This window comes from Myotis daubentonii, chromosome 11, assembly GCF_963259705.1.
Source record: "Myotis daubentonii chromosome 11, mMyoDau2.1, whole genome shotgun sequence".
NCBI lineage: Eukaryota > Metazoa > Chordata > Mammalia > Chiroptera > Vespertilionidae > Myotis > Myotis daubentonii.
Window position 1 is genome coordinate 59,562,307 of NC_081850.1, and position 22,789 is coordinate 59,585,095.

A 22,789-nucleotide genomic window follows, 5' to 3' on the forward strand; every position below is an offset into this window, starting at 1 on the left:
TGGTAACCTCCAATACACAGATCCCCAAGAGTCTATGGATAGAATTCAGAAGGTCTGGAAACTTGGATGGAAAAAAAGTTATATCTTTATTGTCACCAACTTCTAACTGAAAATAAGCATTTCCTTTGAATATGAAATATAAGCAATAAATCACAATATTATTAATAGGACCTGTGACTTTGTGGCCAGTAAATAACATAGATATTGTCAAATTCCATTTAGAGTTGTTGCAAATATCTAAAATTATTCTAGCTGTTAAGTCTAACAACAGATCTTGTTATTTAGTACCTTAATAAAGAAGCATGTCTATTTCTTTGTAAAGAATCATTTAGTTGTATATTTTGATGATTCTAGGTCAATATAATCTGTATTCTTTGTAACCCTCGGTATTTGTTAACCATATAAAACTATTAGGGTTCCATAGACTCACAAAATTTCAAAAGGGTTTATGGCACACAAAAAAAGGTTAATGGAAACAAGAAATATCTACTTAAAAATGCAAAATATCTTTGTCTACAGTAGTCAAATGGACAAATAAAGATATATACATACAATGAAATTGCATAGAGCAGAGAAATGAATTAATTACTGTGACTGCATCAAAACACATGAATTTTAAAAACCTTATGTCAAAGCTAAAAATCAAGTGACAGAATAATAGTCTGATTCCATTTACAGAAAGTTCTAAAATAGGCAAACCAAAACAATATACTACTTATATACAAATGTAGTTGAATTTTTTTTAGAGATGAATGAAATTATTAACATAAAATTTGGAGCCATGGTTACTTGAGGGAGGTTAGGAAGGGTATTGGAGGGAGGAAATGTGACCAGAAAGAAACATGCATTGGATTTCTAAGTTACTGACAATGTTTTTCTTGAGCTTGGTGGCAGGGGCACAAGCATTCACTTTATTCTTTTTCTTAAAAGTGTACAGATATATCATTTATATTTTTCACCTATGATACATGTTCCTTGTTACTTACCTCCTTAGATAGGCAACCTCAGTCCACTCAATCTAAAATAATGACCCTGTTGTTTTATATCACCACATAACCCTATTTTAATAACCCAGACTTATCTAGCTTTGGACTACCTGTCCTTTGGACCAATTGTCAGAAATTTAGGATATACACAATAATTTTCAAAATGCCTCCTCTATGTATCTTCCAGGCAGTTTAGGGATTTTCTTTTTTTAAAAATTAATTAATTATATTTTTTTGCCACAGAAAAACATTTCTTTTTAAATGGTGTTTAAGGCAATTTTCCACCACAAACCCCAATGTACCACCTAGCAACAGTGAACTTGAGAAAATTCTCTCTCAGAACGTCACCTCTCTGACTTGGAGACAAAGCTTAACTCTCAGAGTTTGTAAGATAATTAAAACCTGCGAGAAAGTGAATGAGATTGTCTTAGACACCTAGCAGCACTTACCAACGTTTTTCCTAAGTTGTAGTTACAAAATTTAATCTTCACTGTCAAATATTTTCATTTTGAAAATTCTGCCGTTTTGCTGGCTGGCTGCTGCGGCTGCTGCTGATGGAGCTCCACTATGGCAAAGCCACAGAGTAGGAGAAACCTGGGTCCTTAATTCACCACGTGGGAAAGAACTGCCTGCCAATGAGGAGAACGCCTTTTAGATTCTTAAAGAAATAAAATCCTATTGTGTTTGCGACGTTATACATTTTGGCATCTATTTGTTACAACAGTTGAGCCTATCCTGTTGAATATATTCTTCAAAAGTTGAATCACGTTCATGACACAGCTGAAGGGATCAGAACCAGTCCTGAACATAAAAATTAAGTGAATGGCCCCCTACAAAATACTGAGATATCCAACCTCCTCCCCTCCTCAGTTACAGGAAATTGGCAATAAGGCTTATATCACACAGATGGGACCCTGGAAGTTTCCTCACAGGGTAACTGACTACCAGGGGTGGGCAAACTTTTTGACTCAAGGGCCACAATGGGTTCTTAAACTGGACCAGAGGGCCGGAACAAAAGCATGGATGGAGTGTTTGTGTGAACTAATATAAATTCAAAGTAAACATCATTACATAAAAGGGTACGGTCTTTTTTTTTTTTTAGTTTTATTCATTTCAAACGGGCCGCGGGCCGTAGTTTGCCCACGGCTGGACTAGACTAAGAGAAATGACTTACAGATGATAACAGACAGGGATATTTCCCCTCAATTAAATAGCCCAGACAACTCTTCAGTGAATCCCACTATTTCTCAAGCCCTGCCCATATTAAAAGAGTTCTCCAATTTTTGCCTACTTAAAATATGAGCTGATAGCCAAGGATCACAACAAAAATATTTTGAGAAAAACACTAGCATCTAGGCAGAAAACAGATCAAATGATAGAAAACATAATAAAACATAAAAGAAACAAATAATGCAGGAAAAAGACCTACTATAATAATTAAAAAGTAAACACCTATAATTAATGTCCTCAGAGATAGAAATACTGAATCCATGAAACAACAGGATATTATTTCTAAAAAGAGAGTGAGCAATAAATATTCTGGAGAAGGGATAAAAAAAAAAAAAGATCTTGGGAATAAATATTGTGAAAGCTGAAATTTAAAATTCAATAGGTGAGTTAGAAGATAAAATTGTACTTTACCCAAAAAAAACCTAGACCCAAAAAGTAGAGGTGTAAAATAGTAGAGGCACAATAACATGTTGACAAGAAAAAAATCTGGGAAACACAATAAAATTTTCAGGATTGAAAAGTGTCCAAATTAAGAGGGTACACTGAATGAGGAACAATGGATGAAAATAAACAAAAAAAAACAAAAACAAAAAAACACACAACTTATTCCAATGAACATTATTGTGAAATTGAATTTCAGAACACAGGGACAAAGAGAAAAACATAAAAGGTTCCAAAGGGGGAGAAACAACTCATATAAAAAGAAGAGAATTCAGAATGGCACAAATGTATAACTAGAAGCTGTAATAAAATGGAGACTTGCCTTTAAAAATACGAGGAAAAATTCTTTTCAATCTAGAATTTTATACCTACCCAAAATATGAATCAAGAGAGTTGGCAAAATAAAACATTTCTAGAGATGCAAGTCTCAAAGGTCTAATTTCCATGTACCCTCCCCTAAAATTAGGAGGAAAAAATGAAAAAAAAAAAAAAGAGAGATACAAAATCCTAGAAAAGAAGGTCCAACATAAGGCAAATGAGATTCCCCACGTCAGTGAAAAGAGATGCATCTTAGAGAACTAGACCTCACTGGACCAAGAGAACAAAGGACTCCCAAAAGATAACTCTGGATGAAACTGAGAAGCTGATAAATGAATTTAATCATATTGAGAAGAAAAGTATCTTTTGGCAAAAAGAATAACAATAATAAAAAAAACATTAATAAATGATAGGTATAAAGATAACAAACAAAAAAGAGGAAGAAAAAGAGTCACCCTCCTATTAAGATCATAGGTCTTAATGACTTAAACTAGAAGTTGATTTCTCATGTAAAAAAAAAAGTCCAGAGGTAGGCAGTCCAAGGCTCCTACTATGGTGCTCCATGGTGTCAGAACCTAGGCTTCTTTTCTCTTCTTGTTCTGCCATTTTCAGCATGTGGCTTCTACTTCACAATTCAAGAATTTAAGCCATTACATCACATCCCAGCAAGCAGAAATAAGAAAGGGACAACAGGGCAACAAACCCTCCAGCACTGCTTTAAGATCACTCACAGTTGGTCATAAACGCATTAGCACCCCATTGGCCGGGACTTAGTCACATGGATGTATCCAGGTGCAAGGGTTCTATTACTAATTTTTAAAAACGGGGGTGGAGGGGGCAGAGACAATGGATATTGGGAAATGGTTAGCAATCTCTACTCCCTCCTTCCCACACTTTCTCTGCATTCTGCTTTGTTTTTCCTCGAAGCGTTTATTATTCCCTGATCTATTTTCCCTCCATACGTTTACCTGTTTCCCCTAACCTGTAAGTTCCAAAAGGACAGGGACTTTGTCTCTTGTTCACCTCGGTGGCACAAGTTTCTGGAAAAGTGCCACAAGCATAGAAGGGTTTAATAAATGTGGCCTGAACGTGTGAATGAATTCATACCATGTTTGCCTAAAGAAAATACATTTAAACGCAAAGATCCCCTCTGGGCACCGATGACGCTTTGTCTGTCTTGCTTGGTTAGAAATGAATGCCCATCGACTGGAAAAACTGAAGCGGCCCCTCTGGGAATCACTGATTTTAAGAAGCGGCCCTTCCTCCGAACAGGTGATTCCAAGCCCGCACGAGGCACAGCCCCTACACCCACAGGTGACGGCCGGGCAGGAATGCGTTCACCAGCATCGTCTCCCTGTGCGGTAACGACTATCATTTTGTGTTTAGTTACGTATTGTATATAATAATGTGATTAGTAAGAAAAATGTGACCATTAATATAATCTAAATTACCGTGACAATTAACTATACTTAACGGAAGCATCGTCAGGTGTGGGAAAAGAAGTGTATCTGGGGGGAGTGGTAGGTAAGCGACCTAATCCTCATTGTCCAAGCAATAGACATATCTACACCTTAAAATACCAAGAAATGCCAGAAAATGCCAGGGGGGATAGGGGGGGCGGGGGTGGGACAAGCCTTAGAAGAAACGCCTTAGGGTAGCGGTTAACTCTGGGGACCCGTGATAAGGGGCAGCCGGGAGGACAACAGCAAAGGTCTGCTGTTTTTCTTTCAAGGCTTAAAAACGATTCTATTTCAAAGTACGTGTGTTTGAATTTGACTTCTCCGCACCTAGTTCGGTGCCCCCGATCCTCTGAGCGCCTGAGAAGCACGACCCGGGTCACCCCGAGGAGCCTCCCGGGTGAGCTCGTGGTGGAGGGGCGGCAGGAAGGGCGCACTCAGACCTCTGTGCATCCTCCCGGGCAATGACCTCCACGACCTTGAAGGCCACGCGGGGCACACGCACGCCCCCCGACTGCTCGTCACACCCCCCGCGCGAACATGGACGAATTTACGCGGCTGCGCCGGGGAGGCCAGGTGAAGGGGCCGGAGGGCGGGGCCGGAGCGGCCGCGGCGTCCAGCCAGGACCTCGGCGTTCATTCAGCTGGTGCCGCGTCACCTCCCACGTTCGTGGTCAGGAGGTTTGAGAAAAGAAAGGGCCCCCCACGGTGCGTGGCGACACCCAGTGCGGAGACCGGGGCCCGGAGCCCGGCGGACGGGGCGGACCGGCCCGCGCACCTCGAGCGCGGGAGGCGGAGCTAAGCCGGCGCGCCTGCCCCGAGCCTGCGCCGCGGGCTGTCCAGTCGCTTCTCCAAGTCGCGAAGCCGCAGAAGGAGGGATCCAGGGAAGAGCACCGGCCGGCTGTCCTCTCCGCGCTGCGCGCCGCACCATGCTGGTCCTCCGAAGCGGCCTGACCAGGGCTCTGGCCGCGCGGGCCTGGACGCCTCAGGTACCGGGCGCGTGGACGCCCCCCAGCCGCTCCCCGGCGGGAGGGGGAGGGACGTGCGGGACCCGCGCATGCGGCCCCCGGGCTCCGCGCCCAGACCTGGACGCGCATGCGTGCACCTGCACACCAGCCTGCAGCCCGCTCGGTGCTGCCCTCGTGCCCCAGCTGCTCGGGGTCAGGGACTCCTAGCCCAGGCAGGTTGGGGCAAAGGTAGGTTGACAGTTGCTCGTATGGACAATGATAGAGTGAAAAATACTCTGTGTTTTGTGTATACACAACTGTCAGCCGACTTTTGCCCCACCCTGTAAAATGAACTCATTCAACCTTAGGTGTGTAAGGTACGAAGTAGGTTTTTGTGATTCAGCCTTCACTGTCAGGAATTGGTCTAGTCTGTAAATCTAACCAGAGATATTTTTCCTTTTGAGGTTTATACTTTTCTCCTTTCTCTGTGGCCAGGGTTTAACCTAGAGAATGACTTCCTAATGAAGGCTAAAAAAGAGTCATTAATGGCCCCATTCACCCAAGATTAGCAATGCAGTCTTTATCCTTCTGATTCTCTGCTAGGGAAGGGCCAATAATTATTGCTTACAACTTTATTCTGAACTCTATTAAATGTCGTCCCGATGTTCCTATAAGTGAACTGGAAATTATTGCTGCCGAAGACGAGATGGAACTTGAAAGATAAGGGAGCCGGAATCACTCACCAATCCTTCCCCAGCATAGTTCTCCTTTCTGACACGCAGCAAAAATCACCGCCCCCGGAGGCGCACACACACTGATCTCACTGCTGTTCAACCTTTCACTGGGCTTCCCCCGTTTTGGTTTCTCCTACAGAAGGTACAACATATGTTACAGGACAGAAAGAGTTTGTCCACCCCTTGCTAGCAGAGCCAAGAATTGCAGTGGAGAAATATTGTCTGTTTTATTATGAATGGCAGCATCCAGGAGAACAGGAAGATAATGTAGGACAAACTCACAAGACACCATGGGCTTAGGGGTTCAGCGTCCTGCTGGGAGCTCATTGGCCAGAAGTGAGGTAAGGCTAATAAGTCAGGTCTTCACGTCTTGAGGACAGCTCTGAGGTTTTTTCCCAACATCCCTCTGCCTGGTCCAGTGGGAAATTAGCCAGAGGGTGGATGGTTCCACCTTAGGGGTCAGGACCTGAAATAAAACTTAGGCAAGATGTTGTCTTTAGCCCGCCAGAGGTCTGGACCTTTTGACCATTAGTCAGGGGTGGACTGCTGTCTTCTGCTGCCCTACAGGTTGCTAATTATCTGGGAAAGGCTGGGTCTCGGAGGGGTATAGACAGACAGATTAGTTTTAGAGCTAGGATTTAAAACTAAATGTTATCAAACTCAGTTTCATGCCTTTGACCATGTATTTGTTTCCCAATACAAATTCCCTGAGAATCAACTTAAAAAGCAATTGTTACAAATACCCCCACTGTCCCATTTTCCAATATATTTGATCCATAATACTTTTTAAACTATAATATGAGGCAGTTGTTTATTTGTATCCCATTCTCTTGTTGGAATTTAGTTAACATGACACAAAAAGCATGTCATCCAAAAGTAGGAGCAGCTGCGATTGTTTTTGGTGGGAATACCTGCTTTCCAAGGAAGCGTAGACAATTGGGCTATAGGAACGTCACTTTAGTAGACAAAAATGGAATGAACTAATATCGATAATTAGAACTGTAACATTTTACACAAATAAAATACATAGACAATTGTGTGTTTTAACCAAAAATATAGAGTCCCCCCCCCAAAAAAAAAGTATACACACTTTAACAGCTGATAGTTCAACTGATGTTTCTTTCTTTTCAGATTTAACCCATTGGAATTAATAATTAGTCAACGTCTGTATACATTTTTGGGGGACACCCTGTATGTCAGAGAAATAAGTCTACTGATTTCATTTGACATACTAGATAGTCAGTATAATTTGTCCATAATTTACTTTGTACCAAAACTTTTAATAGGTAATGCTGATTCATCAGCTTCAGAAAATTGGCACATAATCACCAAAACTACAGTAGGATGGATTTGTAAATGCAAATGCCATTTGCGAGTGTATGCATACACCTGTGCATGTGCACACACATATGAATACACAGAAGATCATTTCTGGCAGAGCATGTCCTACCTAAAGTTAAGTTCACTCAGACTTAGGGGTACTAAATTAGAACAAAAAATTATATAGTGAACATGTAACTAATACAAAGAGAACTAATGGTCCTTAAGGGATATTTCCATCAACCTAGTGTAATCGGATAGATGAAATGCCCTTCAGATTCATCTGTAATTAAACCTAATAATGATTCAGACCATTCCGGCCTGTTGTGTTTTCCTTTACAGCATTCATAAAGAGTTTTCTGCTAGTAAACACATTTTTACCATGTCTGCCAGCAAATGTGCATATTTTATAAAGTTCATTTAAATGAATAACTGTAACACCTAGAGCATCAACTAGAGATAGAATATTGGATAAATAAGGTAAAACGTGTACATTTATTAGAATCCTAACTGTAGTTCTTGAATAAAGGACTGACTAAGACTCCAGCGCCTCATTATGATTAACTTTTCATGAAAAGATGGCTAATGGTGGACCCCTACCAGGAAACAGTAGCGAGGTATTCACCATACTCTATTGACATCTCTCTAAACAGGTATCTATCTGTGGAGAGATGAGAACAGAGGTACAAGCATGAACTGGGATAAGTCCAATGAGTGTCCCTTGTTTCCAAATTCAGATTTGGTCGTAGCATAATATTATAAACCCTACCTTCCCCAAATATTTGAATTTGCCATGTCTCTTTTTAGGTGTACTCATCTTTTGCTACGGGACCTAGACAAAGCGATGGAACATTCTATGAATTTCGTACCTATTCTCTTAAGCCTTCAAAGATGAATCAGTTTCTGGAAAATTTTAAGAAAAACGTACACCTTCGGACAGCTCACTCTGAATTGGTTGGATACTGGAGTGTAGAATTTGGAGGCAGAATGAATAAAGCATTTCATATTTGGAAGTATGGTATGAGTCATCAGCTTAAGTATTCAGTACAGATTTTCATTCTGTTAGTTGTTACACGTAACTTGGTTCTTGGATCTACGTTACCATAAATACACACAGGTTAAACTTTTAAAAAACCGAACAACAACAAAAAATCATTGATTACTCCTCCCAGTGCGAGGTAAACCTCTGAAAACCTCTTGCTCAAATCCTTATGTTACCATAATGGCATCTTATATTTCACATCATAAAATTGTGAGCTAGGTTTTAATGCTCAGAAAAAACATTATACAATGGATTATTATAAAGATGATTTCTGAAAAATTTAAAGCAGTAATTGTAAAAGCACAAGTGGGTTAAGATCATAAAAGGAGAGGAGAGTTCTTTTTATTTATCGTTGAAGCTACAGCTGGATGACAGGATTTTAGTGGAAACAGTTGAGATATTTAGGGGCTTGAGGGTGGGTAGTAGTGGTTGATGTGGATGATAGTTAACTTCTAGGCATCACCCAACTCTGAGATTTAATAATTTGTTATGTTTATGGAACCACTTTTGTTTCATTTGTACACCCCAGGGTTTTAGGGAATTCAGTATTATGCTGCACAGAGTTCTCCCCTATGGAAACTGACAGGGGAAGGAGAATAGGTTACAGGAATCCCCAGAATGTTCGGTACTCCAGTGTCAAATCTTTGTGACACTGGACTTGATGATATCCAAAGAACTTTTAATAATTTCATTTAGTGTTTGGTCATATAAAGTACTTTATTTAATATGAAAGGTACTCATTCTCTACTTAACATGGCCATTGGTTAGGGGTTTTCCCTGTTGTAATAGAACAAACCCAATCAAAACACAATTTATGCTTTAATGTGTAAACAAGTAGAACTGTGTTTCATTTAAAAATTACTTAAGGTCCTGGTTTAACTGAATTAAGCTCTGAGGTAGATGTTATTCCTCACCCACAGCATAAACCGTGGAAAACTTTCACTATCCATCTTATGAGGCCCTAATAGTAAACATAGTACTTGGTCCATATGTTAGTAAATACATATACCTGTTTGGGTAACAAACAGAAGAGAAATAATACTGGGTAAAACAGTAGGTGACAGTAAGTCAGATAATCAGCATTATTTCTTTGGAAGCTATTTGTTCAAAGAAGATGAAGCTGTAAACTTGCATATTTTTAAAGATTTTTTAAAATTGATTTTTAGAGAGAGAGAGAAACATCACTGTGAGAGTGAAATATCTATTGACTGCCTCCTGCATGGCCCCACCAGGAATTAAGCCTGCAACGCACGCATGTGCCCTGGCTGGAAATCGAACCAGCAACCTTTTAGTGCACAGGATGATGCACAAATAAGGGAGCCACACCGACCAGGGCTGTAAACTTGCATCTTAATTTCATTTATGTTAAATTTAAGACCTGACCGCCATCACCATCACAACCACCAAAGGAAAATAGTATTTTCCTAAACTGGCAATATAAATGTCTCAGTTAAAGTAATAAGAATAGTTCATATAAATTGAGTACTAACCAGCTGCCAAACACTGTTTCAGCTCCTTTCATGTGTTAAATCATTTCTTCCTCACAACAACCCTATAGGTGTAGATACAGCATTATCCCCATTTCACAGAGTAAGAAGCTGTCAGATTCAGTAACTTACCGAAGCCATACAACTACCTACTAAGTGGTAGAGTATATAAAGTCCACTCTATGGCGTTATCATTAGCTGTTTCCATTTCTACACCCCCTTTAGGCCATGAGAAACTTGGGATAGATGTCCCATCTACTTGGTGTGGGGAGGGGTCCCCAGTGATTTAACGCAGTGTTCCTGTGTGGCCTTGATAAACGTGCTGAATTAAATGAAATCCAAAAAAGGTCTAGATGATTTTAAATAGAACGTTTATATTTTTCTTACTCCTTTTCTTCCCATAGATAATTTTGCTCATCGCATTGAAGTTCGGAAAGCCTTGGCCAAAGATAAGGAATGGCAAGAACAATTCCTCATTCCAAATTTGGCTCTTATGGATAAACAAGAGAGTGAGATTACATATCTGGTACCATGGTGCAAATTAGAAAAGCCTCCAAAGGAAGGTAAGTCCATTCCTCCTAGTCACTGAGTTTTGATGTATAAAATACTAAAGACTTGAAACTATAAAAACTAAAGTTTCTTAGGGGGAGAAAACAATAAGCCTTAGTTTTAGAGAGTAATATATTGTGATTATAGATGTGAAATGAATTTGAGCTCTTTGCTTCTCATTAAAACAATGAACATTAGCAGTGTTTTTCCAGTTTGGAAAAAAAAAAAAAGCTCTTAACGTTTGGGTATGAATATAAAAAGTTGACATGGTATAGAGAGTAAAGGTTGAGAAGCTGGGGATTTAGAGCAAACAAGTAGAGACAGTGAAGGATAATGTATGAAATTTTGTCATGGTTTAATATTTTTTTACACAAATTATAGCTACTTAAGTGTATCTTTGCTTATAAGACTGGCTGGGGGAATGAATTAAAGTGTTAAGCTCTATTACTATATTTTAACTTTTTTGATTTCTTCTTTATTTCTCAGTTTGAACATAATTACTAAAGATTTGTCTCCTTGCTAATTTAACTTCCTTACAGACTTTAAGGAAATACTATTTACCTCAACCTAGTTTTAAACAAAGGTCAGATTTTTTAAAAAGCATAAACTAATTTTGTAGTGTCATCTTAGATTACAAGAGATTTGAAAAGTCTTATTTGGCCTGGCCGGCGTGGCTCAGTGGTTGAGCATCGACCTATGAACCAGGAGGTCACAGTTCCATTCCCAGTCAGGGCACATGTCCGGGTTGTGGGCTCCATCCCCAGTGTGGGGCATGCAGTGTGGGGCATGATTCTCTGTCATCATTGATTTTTTTCTACCTCTCTCTCCCTCCCACTTCCTCTCTGAAATCAATAAAAATATATTTTTAAAGAAAAATCTTATTTGGACCCTTGCCCACTTAGCTTTCAGCATTATCTAAATGAACTAAGTGGCTTCTAGAACAGGGTCAAGTCTTGGTTCTCTTCCCCTGTGTTGTTCATAATTCTTTAATAGCTTTATACTTTTTTCCCTTTTTCTTCTCAAATCTACTTGTCCCCTAGTTCCTTTCTCTCTATCTGCCCCATTCCTCTTAACCAGAGGTAAAATGCTTTCCAAGTGTTTACCTGGATATTCAGGAACAAACAACTATCTCCTTCAATTTTTTAGCTTTTTATTTTTCTCTCAAAATCTCAGATACCACTTTGGGTCCATTGTTTGCTTGCTGTCCCTGTTAGAAAATGGAATCCTGTAGGGGGAAATTACACAAACAAAAAGTGTATTTTCTCTCAGAATTGGAGGAAGAAGGAAATATAGGTCAGAAACTACTTTTCTTATTCATTTCTTACCTGCAAGTGTAGACTTGGGCAGCTCAAAAGTCCTAATCCTATAACAAATTCTCAATATTTGCTTTATTTTATAGATTAAAAATATTTCAGATAATAGCTTGCAATAGCTTCCCTTTGGTTTTGTATGATAAGCTTAACAACTGACCCTTAAACATGGACAAGGGCTTTCTAAACATAGAAGCAAGGAAAAATAATGCAAAGAATTCATAATGTGTCCACATAAACATGTATACACATATGATCCTTAAAGTTCGTATACATATGTTAGCCTCCCACTGGAGCCATACTCACCTGATGAGAGATTTCTTGAATATCTTTTGTAAAATACTTATTTTTCTCCTACTCTAGGAGTCTATGAACTGGTTACTTTTCAGATGAAACCCGGTGGGCCAGCTGTATGGGGTGACACATTTAAAAAGGCAATTAATGCCCACGTCATTCTAGGCTACTCCAAACTAGTTGGAGTTTTCCACACAGAATATGGAGCACTCAACAGAGGTACAGTTGTCCACTTCTTCTATGAAATTGCAAAATGTATTGGTGAACTACTAAGTCGCTTGGGTCAGTTTGTCTTACTTTTTCATTATGGCATATATTTTAATTTTTATTAAGTTTTTAAGTTTTTCTTTTATTTTAAAGGTTGAAAAATCCCTGTTTTACTTCTTCTTTATATAGTATGTTAACACTTTATGAAGCCTGTTTCAAAGCTGAATGTTGTTTTCCATGGGACAGCAGAATGATAAAATTAAAATCTGCAAGGAGCCTCAAGAAAATATCTGTTCTTTTTCTCTTTTTCCCCCCCTCTAAATATACTTTTATTGATTTTTTTAAAATAACATTAGTTAGGGGTAGAGATAGTGTCTCAGAACAGAAAGAATATTACATATTTTTAAAATACTATAAACCTGGACATGACTAAAGGGAGAAACAAACCTTTTCCATACTGTAAAGATAATACTGTTAACACTTTGGTTTTTGTATTCCTGTGTTCATATATATAAGAAGACCAAAATGTAATTTATTTATATATATTTATGTCAAATGTAATGCATATGCATGATTAATAATGACTTTCTAACACTCTGGTGTGAGGCTATACAGATAGAAGAATAGTAATATGCTGAGTATAAGTCAGCACATCATTTCTGGAGGATGTGTATAACATGTACGTTGTACACACATAAGTACATATCAGATATACTCTTTGGTCCTCTCAATTTGAATTTTGGGAGTCTATTTTGAGGAAATAATCAGATCCAAACTGTTTGGCTTTGAATCCCAGCTCCACCACTTATAACTTAGCAATGTTGAAGGAGTTACTTAACCTCACTGCGCCTTCCATTGCTTATCGATAACAACCTATGACCTAAGATTTTTATGAAGCAGACCTGGCACAGAATAAGCACCCATTAAATGTTGGTAGTCATCTTTGACAGTGTTAGTATTATAGATACGCATGTAGGTGCTATTCAAAGGAGGTTTATAGGCCAGCATTGTCTACAGGAAGGAAGCATTGGCAACAATGGGCATGGCACATACATGGTATGTATCTAATGTACTTATATTACACAGATAGACATATATGTCCATCATATATATCACTTATCAGTAAGACCCTAATTTTATTTTGCTCACATTTTTTTAAAGAAAAAAAAAAGACTAAACATTAATAGAGGTTTTCTCTGGGCAGTTAAAATTATGCTCCTTTTTATTTTCTTCTTTGTATCATCCAAATTTTCCATAATAATCACTTTTTTATAATATTGTGGGGTTGTTTTAAAAACGTAAAATCGAGTAGGAAGGAATGAAACCTGGGTCCAGTATTGATTGTCAGTGTCTTTAGTTGTATTACTTTACTTCCCCTGTCCAGTTTTCTGTTTCATCTATAAAACCAGCTTGTGAATCAGTTTATAAATGTCTCTCCTAAATCTGTGACCCCCTCTGAAATTGATCCCTAACATACTCAGTCTTCCCTTTTTGGTACTCACTATTTTGACTTAAAGAATAAGATTTAACATATCTGATTAACTTTTCTGCATTTCTTCTCTGTAGCCACACCGTAGTCTCTAGAATCTTTCTGGTTTCTCTCTGTAGTTCATGTTCTCTGGTGGAATGAGAGTGCGGATAGTCGTGCAGCCGGGAGACATAAGGCTCATGAGGATCCCAGAGTCGTGGCGGCTGGTAAGCCATTTCACTGGGCAGGAGGTACTCTTAGGGCAAATTTGATTTAGTCAGTAACTTTATCTGCCTTCTTATATGATGTATTTTTTTTTCCAGTTCGGGAATGTGTCAATTACCTAGTGTCTCAGCAGAATATGCTTCTGATTCCTACATCGTTTTCACCGTTGAAATAGTTTTCCACTGAAATACAAAGCATTTCAAGAACTGTCTTAAGATGTGTCTGCTAATGGTACTTAAATGCTCCCAAGGGTGTCTCACTCTTATTTGAAGAAGGTGGTAAGTTAATTCGCTATGTCTGCATTTCTAAAGCCACCTCTGTTCTTTGTCATTGCCACCTCCAAAGGTAGTTCTGTTCATTGTCCCTCCCCATGGCGTTTCAGTAGCTATGCTGTAGAAATAGTTGCCACTATTTATGATCTTGATTTTTCATAGTATCTTATTCTCTATTTTGATGACCCTTTGCTTTATAGCATTTTCTTATATTTAAATGATGTTTTTACATTTCTGTGCCTGACAGTATTTTAAAATTATTTACATGCAATGTCTGTATTTTCAACATGTCTGTTTTTTCTGAAATTTAAAAAAAATAATTTGCCCAAAAATTTATTTTGTGATAGCAAATGGGATTCGTAAGAATATCAGATCAAATGTATTTCTTTACCTTGGGAAAGTGCAGTATCACTGTGTCATCTGTATCAATTATGGTTTTCACATTAATTGTTTGTCACTCTAATTTGGAAAATAATGTAATTAGTTCTCAATGTTAAAAATAACTTCAGAAAACTTGTTTCATATGCTGAAATGTATACATGTATAGTTAATTTTATTAATTTTGTTCATTTTAGATGGCTAATAAAAATACTTGTGACATCTATTTGTTTTTAAAAGAGATTTTTGTGGTCATGGAAATACTTGCCCTAATAAAAGCCTACATATCCACTCTGGATTTTTTAATTTGCATTTTATATTTATATTATTTTCTTTGGAGTTTTCACTGTGTTGCTGTAGGGTATTGACACAGTAATATTTACCAATATAATTGTGAATGTTAAGTTCCATGAAACCAACATGATGGTAATCCCAGAGGAGAGTTTCATTAGTATCACCACAGACACGCTACGGATTTCCTTGAAACACGTGAAATTTCCATTTTAGTTGAGTGCCTCTCAGCCTTCTAAAACTAAGTTTGATACGTCTAAGTTCCCTTGATTGTCTATATTTACATCTGTATTATTTTACACTTCTAAGATATATTGGAAATAAAAATCATAAATTATGAATTGACTAAGGGAAATCTGAACAACATTCAGTGTGTACGGTTCCTGATGAAAGAAATGTCTAAAGAATTAAAAAATCAAGCCCTGGCCCATTTCTTGGTGGTTAGAGCATTGGCCCACAGCCTGAAGGGTCCTGGGTTCGATTCCAGTCAAGGACATGTACCTCAGTTGCAGGCTCTATCCAGGCTCAGTCCTAGGCCCCGGCAGGGGGCGCATGTGAGAGGCAACTAATCGATGTCTTTCTCTCACATTGATTTTTCTCTTTCTCTCTCTCCCCCTCCATTCCACTCTCTAAAAAATTCAATGGAAAAAATATCCTCAGGTGAGGAGTAACAACAACACAAAAAATCAGAAAGGTGAGATGTTGCTTAGGTGCAGCTTATCTATATATATAAAAGCCTAAGCAACCATCCAACCATTTGACAGTCGTACCAGTAGCTATGACATGCAATCACCACCAGGGACAGACGCTCCAACCAGTAGCTATGATGCGCACTGACCACCAGGGGGCAGTCACTCAACACAGGAGCTGCTGAGCTGTGGTGACTTAGCAGCTGCGGTTCTTGGGTGACTCACCTGGAACCAGAGAGGAGGGAGCTCGATTCTGGGGTGCATCACCCGAGAACCACCCTCTAGCAATCCAGGACCCCTCGGGGATGTCGGAGAGCTGGTTTAGGCCCAATCCCTGCAGGCCAGGCTGAGGGAATCCATGCACCAGGTCTCTAGTACCTTTATAAGAATCCAATCTTGGCTGGGTGGCTCAGTTGGTTGGAGTGTCATTCCATGCACCAGAAGATTGTGGGTTCAATTCCCCATCAGGGCATATACCTAGGTTGCAGGTTCGATCCCCACAACATCAGTGTTTCTCTCTTCCCCTTCCTCTTTAAAAATCAATAAAAACATATCCTTGGGCGAGGATAAAAAAAAAAAATAAGACAGGTATCCAAATAAACGCTTTATAATCCAGCTATTGTCATGTTTTCTGCTTACCTTCAATGCAAGACCCTCTGCAGAGTTGTGTGTATTCTACCATTTTCCCTTCCCTACCTCTTATCTTCCCTGAGCCCAGTCCAGGAAGGCTTACGTCTTTGTCAATCACTGAAACGACTCTCCTGAGGGTCACTGAAGACCTCTGTGTTACCAGATTCAATGGTCTCTCGCTGCCCTTAGCTGGCTCACCTCCTCAGCAGTGCTGGACAAATGACTGCTTCCTCAAACACTTGGTTCTGAGCATCAGTCTATGGCATCATACTCATTTTCCTCCTCCTCACTGGCCAGTCCCTCTCTTTCCTTTGTTGGCTTCTCTTCTAAATGTGATAGGGTCTCAGAGCTCAAGATACATGCTCATTCAGTCCCAAGACTTAAATACCACACACGTGCTGATGATTCATACATTTTTATCTTTTTCCTTATCATTGCTTCTGAGCACCCATCTGAAATACCAGCTGCCTTTTTAACACAACCGCCTGCCTTGTGTGGGTCACAAACTAAAAGTCACTTTGATAGTTCTCGTTCCCTCATCCCCTACTTGTAGCCCGTCAGCTCCTGAACATTCCCCTTCCTCCCTGTGTCTGTTGCTTCCACCCTCCATCATCCTCTTCCTTAGCCTTCCTACTGTCCTTTCTCCCCATACAGCCAGCATTCTTTCTGAAAACAGATTAGGTCAGTGATGGCGAACCTTTTGAGCTCGGCGTGCCAGCATTTTGAAAAACCCTAACTTAACTCTGGTGCCGTGTCACATATAGAAATTCTTTGATATTTGCAACCATAGTAAAACAAAGACATATTTTTGATATTTATTTTATATATTTAAATGCCATTTAAGAAAAATCAATCAAAGAAATGAGTTCACGTGTCACCTCTGACACATGTCATTGGTTCGCCATCACTGGATTAGGTCCAACCACTACCTTGTTTAGAACTCTCCAGTGGCTCCTCATTGCACTAATGATAAAATCCAGATACCTTGGCCTGGCCTGTGAGACTCGAAGCTCTGAGCCCTCACACACACACACACACACACACACTGCAGAGACGCTGCTGTTCTCTCCCCCGCTCCCCAACTTGCCACGCTTTTTCCCACCTATGGATTTGCACCAGGTGTTCTTTCTTCCAGGAATGTTCTTCCTGCCCACCTCCAAATGCTGGCGCCTCCTGCTCCTTGTAATCAGATCTGAACATAAATGTCACTCGTCACACAGGGGCCATCTCTGGTTCCTCTCCATCGTGATCCCATGGCCATGTTTCATCATCTTGGTACTTACTGCTGTCTGAACTTATTTTATTTGTCCACACATCCATTATGCATGTGAATGTATTTTCTGCACTGAAATTTAAGTTCATCAGAGCAGGAATTCTGTCTTCTTCGACACTGGATTCCGAACCTAGAAAAGTATCTGGCACGCAATAGAGGTCCATCAATATTTGCTGAATTGTCATAGAATGATGCCATATTGACCAGGATAATTTTAAGTGATACCCAGCTTCACCAAGAAGAACCCTTTGGCGGTTACTAGCCGTATAACTTTGGACAAGTTCCTTATCGTCTGAGCCACAACTCACTCGTATGTCAAATGGTGCTACTTACCTCATCGGGCAGGTATCGAGGGTTAAATGAGGTGCCTGACAACACAATAAATACTTGGGAAAGGGCTAGCTAACTTTCTGTTATACTTTTTCATATTTAGTGTATTTATTCGTTTTCCAAAGGTTCCAGATATTTTTAAAATCTGTAAATGTTTATATTGGCTTTTCTCTGGATAAGAGAATGTTTTGGTCAAAACTCATGGGTTACATTTTCGTCTAAATTAACTCTTCATTTTTCAGTAGTTTGTTCCTCTCCCTCCATTGTCATTTTTCACAAAGAAACACACTTTTCTATCAGTTGCATAGAAGTCACTGTAATGTGACCTTGGGGGGGGGGAGGGGCAGGGGCGGGGATACAAGGTGGGAATGCTGATGCTGAGCAGTCAACCAGAGTTTCCACCCGGGCCTTCGCAGAGGACTGTTCAGAAGGGTCACAAATAGAGCCACGACTCCACTGCGCTACCAGGGGCTGTCGGACAGGCATTCTTCCAGGGCCGAAACAAGCAGACATTATTTCTGACACTTTAATTGCTCATGAACTGTAAAAACTAATCCACGCGGCTCATCATAGCACCACACCTTTTACAGGAGAAAGGGTCTCTGATATTAGTCTCAGTATCCCTTCTGGCCCACATCCTTCTCCCTCCCCTGCGCACTCGCCCTCCCCGGACACTTGCCAGTGTAGTGTCCCTGTGCTTTGGTTGAGTAAACAAAAGAGCACTGAAGGCTGCCTTTGTAGCTTTCTCAACGCCACATGAAGAAATGAGGTTTTGTTAAATAGGCTTAGCTCCAGAGGGTTTGCAGAGATCACCGCTTCATCACCAGGACGCAGAATATGTTTATCAAAAAACCTTTTAAATTTAATCTCAGTGACTTTCTTAACTGAATCGTGAAAGTGCAAAACGCCCTTTTTAAAATTCCCAAGTCGTCCCCTCAGTTCTCTTTTGTGATGAAGAGAACATCCAACCTTTTCTAGAATTTCTACTTTGAATCCAAATTGCTTTAACAGTAGGTGGTGCTCCGAATGCAGAAATAAGTGTGTATAGATCAATAGAACCATCACAGCTTTATTTCTTCGTGACTCATTACAACACAGAAATATGCTTTTAATGCTTCATATAAAGTTATAGACAATACAAATGTTTTTCTTTTTTTTCCCCCTTTTAATGAAAATGATTTAACTTAGAAATCTATTGTGAAACTTTTGTCTAGTTTTGCAATTCTCAGGTATTCCAGTGCAAAAATAGATCCCATCACAGACAACATAAAGTGCTTGGAATGAAGGGCCGATGATAAAGAAAAAGCACAAAAACATAGCTTCATCCTAGGGTTTCGGAAGGAAGAATAGAATACCTAATCCTATGTAAATAGAAACATTCTATCAAAGGGATGCAACAATTTTAAAGAGAATTAGAGCACTACTCTATATAGTACTATATTATTACTATTAAGTAGTAACAAGGGTACAAATTAATATCTCAATGTCAAAGTGGTTCAATATTATATGACACATGGCTCTTTGGGAAAAAAAATTTTTTTTCCTGATATATACAACCACACGAAGAAAACATAGACAAATCCCTTTAGTCAATAGTTACTATACAGTGAATGAATGATGTGCAATACTGAATAGCCACAATGCATTGCTTTCAGTACAGATAGTGAAATACAGTAGTTTGAGGTTTGGTTGTTTGTTTTTAACAATGAACTGAGCTGGGCATTTAGGTATAGAGGGCTCTGTTACTGTTTTCTTTTGTATTTTTCATATTCACAGTTGTTCATAAACTTTCCAAGATGTCCAAAAGAAGCGAAAGCAGAAATCTTTGAACACTTGAGAATTTTCTGAAACTCACATAGTTACAGTTCCACAGGGGATATATAAATATTTTACTTGAGTAAGAGTTGGTAAAAATTTTTACTATATAATTAGGTTTACATAGGAAAGTTTAAAAGGTATCTATTTGGATAACCTAAGAGGTAACAGTATTAACGAAATTGATGGTAATTGTAGATTGTTTCTAGCTTCAGAAGAGATCTTTTCAAATCTATCTTGAAACATTGTTCTTTTTCAAAATGGTTCACAGTGCTTTTTGATGTTTTTTAAATATGGCCTTGAAGTCAGAGAAATTAAAGCAAAGAGTTGCTTATGGATTTGATATAGTCGAACATTCAAACATGATTCTAATAAAATGGGAAAACAGAAATTTGATTCTGAAAAATATTACACAAGGAGAAACTAAATTATTCTATGAGTTTTACATCATTATAGATAGCATAAAATACATGGGATGATCTCTAGTATTTGGAAATACGCCTTCATTACTTGTTTATCGTTTTAGAAAACAATATTGGCAATAATTTCTGAAAGTCACTTTCTTTTCCAATCAACAAGTTATGTGATAACATTTTGTAAATTTTAAAAGGAAAAACTATAAATTAAAAGTAGATCTGAAATCTTACAACCTTCGAGTTAACAAATTTTAGAAAAAAGTGACAGTGAATTTCACCAAACAGTGATTCCCTCCTATTTTTGTTGTCTCAATACAGATGACATTAAGCATTGGTAAAATAATATTTTTTAAGTATTTACTGCCTAAAAAAATAAGACTGGGTTGGAAAAGTCTGAAATATACTTCATGTGGGGGCATTTGTTGCTTTTATTTTTTTTCATGATAGGTTAGTGATTGAAGAGATGAAAAATTTGAGATTGTATGAATGAGGTGTCTAAGGTCTTCAAAGCCAATTCTTTGAAGAAGGTACTCAATGTCCTAAGCACAAACTGTCTTGTTCAACAACTTTTAAAACTTGCCGTGTTCTCCAGAAAAATACTCATTGTTCAAGTCTTGTGACCCTCATGACGTTTAAACACTCTTGGCTTTTGCATTGTTGCTATTTTCAGAAAGTGGGCTGCCCCACTGACTTTCACTGGCCTCCCACGACCACAGCAGAACCACCTATGCGTATTTGTAAACCAGTTAGCTGAATAACATGGCACCGGGGATCTGAGACTTGGTTTCTCCCCACCCCATCTATCCATCCATCCATACTCATTCAGCTGTAACACAGGCTCCAAAAGAAAGAAAGAAAGAAACGTGATTAATGAGCTGAGATTACTTTTAAATGATAGTAAAGAAACTTAAATGTAATGTCATGAGATCTTGACCCTCATGCTGTTTTCCAGTCATGAGGCACCAGTCGGGCGGTCGCCACAGGCCACATTCTAAGGTTTCAAAAGTCACTGATAGGACTTAAAATTCCAAACAACATTAAAAGCACGAAGACTTTTGTCAAAATACAACTCCATCTTTTCATACTCTAGAAAAGCCAGAAATACGACTACATTTTTGTCGGACAAGATCTTGAGATGCAGTGTACCGTGTTGGCAGACAGTCGGGACGAGTGGACACAGGCCTGCCCAGGTCCAAACGCACCATCGGCACCATCTCCTCCATCCCTCACCCTGGCCCCAGCAGCCCCGACGAATTGGGTGCTGGTTCTTACCAGGACCTAAGTACATTTAAGGAGTCCCAGCAAGATGACCCTGGAGACCCATGGCTCCAAGCGAGGGACAATGTAACAATGAAGCCAAGTCTCACTTGTCTGGAGCCACCCGCAATTTGCACGTCACCATCAACCACCGCAGCTCCTCAACGAGGGAAGCAGAGCAGGACTTTCCCCCCCACACGTGGCACCACTTTTGTCACCTGATATTTGGTGATGTCGATAAGACTCCGAGTAGCACAACTTCCACAAAAGTATGCATGACACGCCGTGCACCACTTGGCACTAGCAATTCCGGTGCACTCACTGCCCTCCGTGGAGGTGGCACCGGGAAACCAGTCTCCTGGCATGGCACGGTATAATGAGCGGGGGTGTGCATGCATGCCTTCTGATGTGGGCAAATAATCACTGGCCATGATGACTTGACGGATTGTTGATGCAACCCCAGTGAGAATACAAAGGAACAAAAACAAAAAAAACAAAACAAATAAAAAAAACCCAGTATGATTTCAAACCCATATGTCCTCTGGGTTCCATACTAGAGGTTCACATAGACATAAGGTAATACACTAAATTCAAGTCTTTTTCCCTCGAGAGCCATAGGAGACATCGGCTACAAAGGCACCGCCCCTGGCATGGAATTCTGTTTGGATTGCATTGAACTGCATTGCATTGAAGAGTATCAGTACAGTATCCAGTCTACTTCTTCCCACGGAAGCGTCCGGCTCGCTCCTCTGGGCTCCTCACCCGGTGCGAAGGAAGGGCAGTCCCTCCTCTCTTTCAGCCACCCTGCAGGAACAGGAGTCTTCACACATAACTTTCTTTCACTTTCTCATCCTTCAGGAAAGATGTGAGAACTGCAACGTTCACTACTGTCTGGTTTTTGTGTAACGACAGGTCCTTTAAGGGATCGTCGTCACTTTGGTCCTTGGCAAAGTTTACAAATACCTGTCAAGAGAAAGATGGACCCTTATCAATACCCCTCGACTTGCTCTCTCTTTATTTTAGTCGCGTTTTCCCCTCTGGGGACAGTAGGGCAGGTAGGAGAATACAAGAGTGCATAAACACGTTAACTAGAACACAGCTTGAAAAAGCATTAACCCTTCAAAAATTAAAAGCCCTCTACATTGACCCCCAACTCACCAACTGCTCAATCATCTATTTGCTTTGGCTTATACAGGCATGATGGAAGGGAAGAGGGACAAACACGAACATTGACTGAATACCTACTAAGTGCCAAGATCCGTTTGCTGTCATTTAACTGGGATAAGGCACCCAGGCAAAATGTCTGGCCCAGGGCAGGTACTCAATAAATGGTAGTTACTAAGATGATGCTTACAAGCTATTCTCCTAACAACCCTATACAGTAGACAGCATCATCGCCCTTTTCAGATTCAAAGAGGTTTGGT

At 39.6% G+C, this 22,789-nt stretch overlaps 2 protein-coding genes across 3 annotated transcripts in view; one reads left to right on the plus strand and one right to left on the minus strand.

The window, feature by feature from the left end:
* The first annotated feature begins 5,021 nt into the window (after positions 1 to 5,021).
* On the plus strand, positions 5,022 to 14,958 carry NIPSNAP3A (nipsnap homolog 3A). Its single transcript, XM_059657525.1, has 6 exons — positions 5,022 to 5,420; positions 8,240 to 8,450; positions 10,366 to 10,524; positions 12,184 to 12,333; positions 13,930 to 14,016; positions 14,113 to 14,958. Exons 1-6 carry the CDS (start codon positions 5,361 to 5,363, stop codon positions 14,187 to 14,189), a joined length of 744 nt encoding a protein of 247 aa, XP_059513508.1. The 5' UTR covers positions 5,022 to 5,360; the 3' UTR covers positions 14,190 to 14,958.
* A 3,968-nt stretch (positions 14,959 to 18,926) lies between these two features.
* ABCA1 (ATP binding cassette subfamily A member 1) overlaps positions 18,927 to 22,789 on the minus strand; it is a 115,094-nt gene continuing 111,231 nt past the window's right edge. For both annotated transcript variants that reach the window (XM_059657549.1, XM_059657550.1), the window contains exon 50: positions 18,927 to 22,328. In XM_059657549.1, the coding sequence (XP_059513532.1) occupies positions 22,188 to 22,328 (141 nt within the window). In that variant the 3' untranslated portion in view covers positions 18,927 to 22,187. The remainder of the gene's footprint in view (positions 22,329 to 22,789) is intronic.